The sequence below is a fragment of the Atractosteus spatula genome, chromosome 11 (genome assembly GCF_055471065.1).
Source record: "Atractosteus spatula isolate fAtrSpa1 chromosome 11, fAtrSpa1.hap1, whole genome shotgun sequence".
NCBI classification, from domain to species: Eukaryota; Metazoa; Chordata; class Actinopteri; order Semionotiformes; family Lepisosteidae; genus Atractosteus; species Atractosteus spatula.
In genome coordinates, this window is record NC_142716.1 from 4,930,169 (window position 1) to 4,938,333 (window position 8,165).

Consider the following 8,165-nt stretch of genomic DNA (forward strand, 5'->3'; position numbering starts at 1 on the left):
CCTTCAACAGGTTTATTTCTTTTAAATTATTCTTCTTATTAGTTTAAGAAACGGTTCACGTTGGAGAGGTGCTTCCGAGCAGGGGATTTTTTTGCGGCTTTTAGCCCGTTCGTTTTTGCTTCTCCGTGATTCAGCGTTTAATTAAATACATGGCCAATGAAAAGCGCTTCTCGCTTGTTGTCGAAGGACGTCGTCTCAATGTCTTGCCCGTATTTGTCAAATCTGTATATGTACTGCAAATATCTTCAGCATGTTTTTTCTCCTTGAAGCATTCTGAGCTGTGTCTTATTTGTTTTGTCCTGTGTTCTCTGGGCAGGCTTCAAAATATAACTCGTTTATTCCCTATCATTATGTGATGAAAAAACCTTTAAGCGCCACACACTTTTTAGAATTGTATCCCAGTCCCAATAGTTTTTTTTTTGACAGAAGACAGTATTTTTTTAGCACACTATGGTACACCGTCATGGTTGCCTATAGGTTTTATGGAAGTGTTTTTACATTTTACTTTTGTATTTACACAATGAAGGGATTCCTTAAGATGCAGCAGTGGTATAGATTTGTGCGTGTATAAGTGGTATAAGCTTTTACGTCTTACTGGAAACCTTTGTCATGAGCTACAAAGAATAATTCGGGAGCAAAAATATTTGAACTCAAATTATATTTAGAATACTGTTAAGGTTCTCAATTAATAGTTATATTAGGGTTATTTGATTAAATATATATAGAACCAAACTGAAATTTAAAGTGGATTAGCTAAAATCAAGCACTCAGAACTACAGAGGCAGCAGGGATATTTTTTTGGGCAGTTGCTTTAATCCAGTTATTGGACGTTAGACTCCTGCCTCCTCCTTTACCTCTTCCTGCTTTCTCAGGCTCCTGACTGCTCTTCCTGTGCTCCTTCCCTGCAGATCTCAACCCCATGCCGACGGAGGAGATAGTGCAGATGTTCAACGAGCTGCGCAGCGACCTGGTGCTGGTGTACGAGCTGAAGCAGGCGCACGCCAACTGCGAGTACGAGCAGCAGATGCTGAGGCATCGCTACGAGGCGCTGCTCAAGGCGGGCGGGGCCAGCGCTCCCATGGGGGAGGGGCTGGGGGCTGACGGACAGCCTGGGGGCGGGGCCGAGGACACCAAAGGGGACAGCAAAGATCAAATTATTGACGTGGTGGGAGCGCCACTCACCCCCAATTCCGTGAGTATCCCAAGGCCGTCTCTCTGATTACATTCCCGAAGGATGAGGTTTCTTTGTGTACACACAAAACAAACTCGCCCTAATGCGTGGCGAAGCCTACAGTTCAGATCCGTTGGAGCAAATTGCCAGGGTGACTTGATCAAGAGAGTTGTGGATCTTGCAGGTGAATTTAACACGTCGGCGTGGAAATAGCAGACTGTAAAGTCGGACAGCACTGCCTGAGTGGTGGCTGGTTTTGTAGCCGGTAAAGGCCAGTGCAAATATTGTAAAATAGCCCCTGTATGGATAGAAAGAGGCTGAAATTAGAACTAGGCCAACAGTTTTAAAACTATTGTTGAATGCTATTAAAATGACCAGTTGCCCAGAACGTGGGTAATCAGGTTTCTTTGTGAATCGCCACTGAAGCAACAATCTCATTAATCTGTGATTAATGAGGGAAGGCGTCTTACCAGGAAGGTTTCTTTTTTTCAAACCTTGCTGTAGATTCAACCGAGGCAATGTTTGCTATTGGTTCAGGATTACAAGAACATATGGGAAAGGTATTCCTTTAGAACGGTGTTCATTTATCTTTCATTGTTCTTGGAAATGCTTTGAAACATTTTTTCTAATATGCCTCCAATGGAAAATGGATTAGGGTTTTCTCGTTCAGACCTCTTACACAGTCTTAATTATGGCATGGAGAACATTTTCAGATTTGTTGTGGATTAATGTGCGTGGGTTTAGAGGTGCCTCAGTCCTATGGTAACAGTGGAGTACAGTGTGTGGTGAGGCACTTAAGAGATTCATTTTTCCAGTGACAGCAATATGAAGGGCAAAATGGATTAGACTTTCACCCAGCCTTTCATAACAGGCCTTTTTATGTGCCAGTCATAAACTTCCTTTAATTTTACACCAACCATAAAAAGAGGTTTTATATAAATACATTTTATTTACTTTTTTTTTTGGCAATGTTTCAGTCATTTATTGAGGCACAGGATGCTCTTGCAAAAGTACTGTTTTGCTGTTGTCTTCTGCTACAGTGGTGTGGTGCTTTGAAGTGGGTGGGTTAAATAAGGCTGTCGAACAAAAAGATCTTTCTTATACGTTAGGCCTAACAAGGGTTAAATAAGGTTCTAGGAGTGTGAAAGCATGTTGTGTTAAAACTAGGACTGTTCTGATTAAAAGGTTAATCAAGACAATTAGTAGAATAAGCTATTGATCTGGGAGATTTTTTGAAACCTCATCTCTGGATGCCACAGTGTTAAGTTCACAAGAAGCCAAGAGACGCCAGCTATCGCACCCTGTTTTCACAAAGCCCATCACGTAAACATCTGAAGACAAAATTGAGAGTTACAAGCTCTCGAACGGAGAGTGGTAGGTTGCTCAGCGGTAGTTTTGGGTTTAAATTAGAGATGCTGTAGAATTCCGAGATGTTGAGTTGGAGTGCCGATAAAATTGAAGCAATATTCCCTGAAAACGCACAAAGCATTGCTTTGGCCATAAGTAACACTGCGAACCTTCTCCATGCTGTGCACACTTTTCAGCTCAGCATCACGATAAGCTTTGACAAGCTTTTGCAAACCCCTTCATTTGTCAACCGTTTCACGGTTTTACAGATAGGTGCCATAAACTCCTCATTTCTACTTCAATAAAAATAGGTGTGATTACTAAATTGTACTTAATTATCATGCAATGCCTTCATAACTTAAAAGGCCTGTTTGTGCTTTCTTATGCGATTGTCTAATTCCTAATAATTCCTAGTGTTGATGAAAGTGTTCTGTATGACAGCTTGTTTTAGACCTTTACAATTCCTAAAAATCTGATCGATTTATGCTTGCAACTCAAGCCTGTAGATCAATTAATGCTTCCCAAATTGCAAATAAGAAAAACACGATTTGCACCAAATGTCCTATGTATTAGCAACTCCCATTGTTCACAGTATTCCTTTTATACAGTATAAAAAATAAAAACTGGTAAACAATCTCCTTCGGTTCGAAAGTGGTTTCCCAGGTGTCTGGCTACCTCACTCAGGTTGTGTTGCTCATATCCGCTTTCCGGAAGTGTGGAATTTTCTCCTGCAGGGTTTTTTAGATTCCCATCCGGTTGCTGCTGCCTCATGACCGGGCTGCTGTGTCTTCCCAGAAGTGTTACTCATCGTGCTGCTGGCCGTGCATTTCCAGGCAGTTTCCATCCTGAGCACTTTTTGTGTTCACACTTCCCTTCGAGCCTTGGAATTCTGATGGGTGGATTGGGAAAATCTCCCGATCCCGCTACTTTTTTTGGATAATCACATTTTTTACAGCTTTGTTACTAGCAACGTTGGTCAATTATAGCGCTAATATTTGCCACAAAAAAAAAATCTTTTTAAAAAAAATATTTTTGAGGTATACGTGCCCGGTTTGGAGTCGCCCGTTGTGGTGTTTTTCGTGTCTCAACAAAGACCACTGGAGCCGCACACAGGGGAGAGTGAGGATTTGTAGTTAGGCTCGTGTAACTTGCCTGCGTTTGAGCCACTCTGCCTTTAACACTTGACAGGAATGCTTGGAGAGTCCCAGGCTCATTGGCTACATTCAAACTTGCAATGCCTAACGAAAAACAAGTCCGATTTTATTCTGTTAAACGTTTGCTGTGATATCTATCCAGACGTATTTTGTTTCTGCTCATTTAAAATCAGGGAGATTTTAATGATCCATGTGGAGCCTTACACTAGGGCTTTGCCATTTTCATTTCAGTAAATCAATAGTTTATGTTGTTGTGTTTCTGCAATACTATCCGATAATGCTGAAATGGGTAACACTTGTGTCTTCTAGATATTCGGTAACTGCTCAGTAAATAGGCCTGTAAAAAGTCATATAGTTTTTATTCCTACACCCGGTATACTAAGAGCACATTAGTACATCCCCAGTTATGCTTCTGAAATTTTCTTCTGAAGCACGTTTACCCCAGACAAGCCACACGGTTCCATCAAGTCTGTTCCTCTGATGAATTAACTATTAACAGTGTAGCAGTGCCTCTTGACACCCAAGGAGTTAAGCTGAGTCTTTGTATGGGTGACATATGTGAATGAAACATAATAAAGGTAATTTACTGCAAGGCAAATTCCATAGCTAAAGGGTTCCGATGTTAAATACCGCCCTGACCTTTACCGACTGATTACATAAAGACGACACAATTAGATTAGTCCAGGGAGAGAAAGGTCAAGCGCATTCACGGTTGTGGCCGTTTTGGTCTACCTGGAAATCTGAACGCCCTCCTCCACCTTGAGTGAAAGAGAAGAGCTGTTTAGCTTTTCTTTTTTCTCCTGCCCCCCCCCGTCGTTTCAGGTTCAACATCCAGAGGCCAACATTCAGCGCCCAGTTGATCTGCTTTTTTCCCCCTCATGTCCTCGTGATTTTCCCACTGTACCCTTCTGTATGGCAGTGACTCTTCCTACCAAAATATCCCTTGGATTTCATGATCATTCCTATGAAACCGGATTGTTTTGTAGAAGCCGCGGTTTCAAAAGGGTGGTGCACTATTTCTAGGCTCGCAGTATTGTTTGGAACTGGAAAAATACCACAGTGATCTTTTTCTCCGCTTTTTTTCTTACAGCGGAAACGAAGGGAATCGGCCTCAAGCTCTTCCTCCATTAAGAAAGCCAAGAAACTCTGATGCAGATTGTTTTTGTACCTTGGACAAGGAGAAAGGAACTTGCGGAGCTGCACAGGGACTGGTCAGCCTCAAACCAGGAATAGCAGATTTGCAAAGCCTTTCAGCTCCGCTGGGATTCACATTCGTCATTGCACAGACAACCTGCTGGGTCCAGACTGACCATATCTTTGCTGCCAGAGCCACTGGCCCCAACTCAAAACACACACACTCCACTTCCTGTATCTGTCTGTCACACTGCAACCAGACTGCACCAGCACATGGACTTTGACTGACATTCCATTCCATTATTGTTTTTCCTGCTTGCTAGACAAAATGAACCTGGATGAACCACAAAGTTAGCCCAGAGACAATGCATCGCTTGCCAATCTGAATGTCCATTTTGAAGTTGCAGTGAAGGCAGATGTATTAAGATGTGTACCTGCACATGGGCCGTTAGTCTCTGCGGGCGCCTGCTTCGAAATTGTACTTCAGTGGACGTTTAATGTTCAAGGCATTTTGAGATGCCGTTTCCCAGAGAGGAATACAAATTTATAAATCATGCCATTTACCCGTTTTGCATTAAAATTAGAGTGCATTTGAATTCCTGATTGAGCTTCCCCTGTGTCAAAATAGGTCTATTCCCTGTAAACCAAAATGTTATTTATCTTCATGCTTAAAAAGGCTTCCTCCATTTGTGTACTTACTGTCATGAACACCTTGTTGTGCTTATTGTGGAGGTTGAATGCAATGCCAGAGGTCATCTTCATCTTGCATCCTTCTTTATTTTTATTTATTTATTTAGTTGAGCTCAGCTCAACTATTTCATTGGTATCATCTATAAACATTCACGTATTACTATTTTGACAATCTGTTAAAGCTAGGGAGCAGTTCATCACAAATCTGCAAAATTTCCTTCAGTTGTACATGATGGACAATACTGTGCGCGTGAAGATTTCTAGGTTTTTCCAGTCCTGTAGCCTGTTGTGGTCACGCCAGATGTCCATGTGTTTTCAGGTTCTGGAGGTTCTTTAAGCGTGAACAAATGAGATGTCAGGAAGCAATCCCTCTCCTACGTCCTGCGTATCCCTGCTGCTGTCTGTCTGTCCCTGTGGTAGCCCAGAGTGCAGGGTGAAAATCACTTTGCAACAGAAAGCAAATGAAAATGGCATTTAAAAAAGGCAGGAATTAGGGTTTACCGAGCCTAATATCTCAGGTTAATTGGGTGGAAGGTGTCTCGCGCTAACTGGGTTTATCCCTGCAGAGTCTGTCACCTGGGGTTAAAACGACAGCGAGAGAGAGGGGAGAGGCGAGGGCAGTTTGTCATATCCCTACAGCGGCTGATGCTCGGGCTGTCGGGGCTTTTACAGCCTGCAGCCATTAAGGCCCTGACATGGTTAATGCTGATTGCGCGGCGCACTGCGAGGGGCCTGACACTAACGGCTCGGTGAGTGACGGAGATGATGTTAACGAGCTCTGTGAATTACTTCGTTTGGGGCCCTTGTTTACAGCGCGGCGGCGCGCGGAGCAGCACTAAACCCGCCCCGGCGATAAAACATCGTGGGGGCATTATCGTTAACACTGGAGGGTGGGGGGGGAAAAAAGAGTGTCAGCCAGTGAGTAAGAGTGAGTAATTGAGCGGTGGGTAACTCTTTAGATACTGCCACTGTCATTGGGCTGGGGGCCGAGTCCCCAATATATTTATTTTTTTTCTTTTTGTACTATTTGAATCTCGCATTGTACGGAAAACCCGGAAAGAGAGAGGAAGCTGTGCGCCTCCAGTGACCATGCAGTGATGCCTAAAAGTATGACCACACTGGGGCTTCTCCGACTTTTTGTGTCTCTTAATTTTCAAGTAGTGAGGCGGCTGTCACTGGATGGCTGTCACCCAGGCTGCTGCTGCACTCCGGGTGTGGTTGAAGTGGGCCTCTTCCTACACGGAAAGAGCTTGGCATGACAAGCAGTATATAAATACCAGGAATAATTAAAATGGCAAGTTCTCATTTTGTGTGACCTGGGCCTAGGATTTATCAGTGGTTTTGCAGACCAGCATGGCTTATACAGAACTAATTAGAAGATGCATAGCATCTGACATAAGGCACATTTAAAAATTCAGTAAATTAAGCAATAAAGACAGTCCTGCTGGTGGAATGAATACTGCCGTAGCTCTGTTGGAGTGATCCAAGCACATTATTCCCTCTTAAGTAAGTTTAATCAAAAAGTACATCAAGAGCCCCCTTTTTTTTTACTAGAATGACTGCAGCAAGAGGATAATACGTCTTGTCACAGTTTGTACTTTAATTATAGAGAACCTTTTTCTAAAAGGTCTAAATTTGTTGAAAGCAATGAGGGGAAGTGCGCAGTTTTTTTTTCCTCTTCTCCTGCTCAGGATTCTACCTGTCATCCAAAGAAATTATGTCTTGGTTGATTAACTCCTTGCGTTTTGAATGGTGCTTTTCCTCCCAAAGTACAGCATCCATTGAAGTGACGTCACTATGTGACAACAGCAGATCAGGTAAGACTTTGCTTAGCCAATTGAATTAAGGGGTAGCTCCCTAGGTAGGTCAGATGGTGCAGGCCCAGAATGGAATTTAAACAGGACACCAGGGTCATGTTCGTAAGAGTAGGGACACCATCATTGTATCTTTAATGATCAAATACTCAGGACCTTATTCCAGTACCTCATCCGCAAGGTGGTATGTAGCGCAGGACAGTGTGTCCAGTGACCATTTTGGGGGTATTGGTAAGAAATCCTGGTCTAGGTGAAAGAGACCGCCACCTACTGGTCCACCACCATCACAGCAGCAAGCGATTTTACTTTAGGGTCTCCTATCTCAGTGCTGATCTGGCCCACCTTTCCTTAGCTTCTGAGATCTGGGGCTGCAAGGTGGTGATGCTGCTGAGTGAATCTGTGTCTCTAAATTGTGTTTGTGTGAGCATGCTTAATGATGGACTGGCATCCCGCCCAGGGTGTAGTCCCGCCTTGTTCCCCACGTTCGAGGTTAGCGTAACCCCCAAACTAGGAATAAACGTCTTTCTCCTAATGGATGTAGCACAACAGAGTAAACACTTTTTTCCCCAACTTTGGCTACTGTATTTTATTCACTGCATTTTAGAAAAACTCTGGAGCTCTCCTGTAAATAGGTTCTTCATAATAACAACTTAGACCAAAAAGCATTAACTGTTGACAGTGCACATGATGCATCACAGTAATGGGGCAAATGCGTCTGTCACTTCTGTTGTCGGCATCAGAAAGGGACGGCGAATGAGGCAGGCTTACTGTAAGGCTTCATTAAAATGCTAAGCAGGCCTTTTCCAATTTGTATTCGCTCCGGCCACTGCAAAGTGACCAGTCTCTTGAAAATTT

General features: G+C 43.2%; 1 protein-coding gene across 3 annotated transcripts in view; it reads left to right on the plus strand.

Annotated features, from left to right (window-relative positions):
• Window positions 1–7,875, plus strand: part of dmap1 (DNA methyltransferase 1 associated protein 1) — a 32,759-nt gene extending 24,884 nt beyond the window's left edge. For all 3 annotated transcript variants that reach the window (XM_088927551.1, XM_088927553.1, XM_088927550.1), the window contains exons 10-11: window positions 909–1,192; window positions 4,763–7,875. In XM_088927551.1, coding sequence (XP_088783677.1) covers window positions 909–1,192; window positions 4,763–4,822 — 344 coding nt within the window. In that variant the 3' untranslated portion in view covers window positions 4,823–7,875. The remainder of the gene's footprint in view (window positions 1–908; window positions 1,193–4,762) is intronic.
• Window positions 7,876–8,165: the final 290 nt, after the last annotated feature.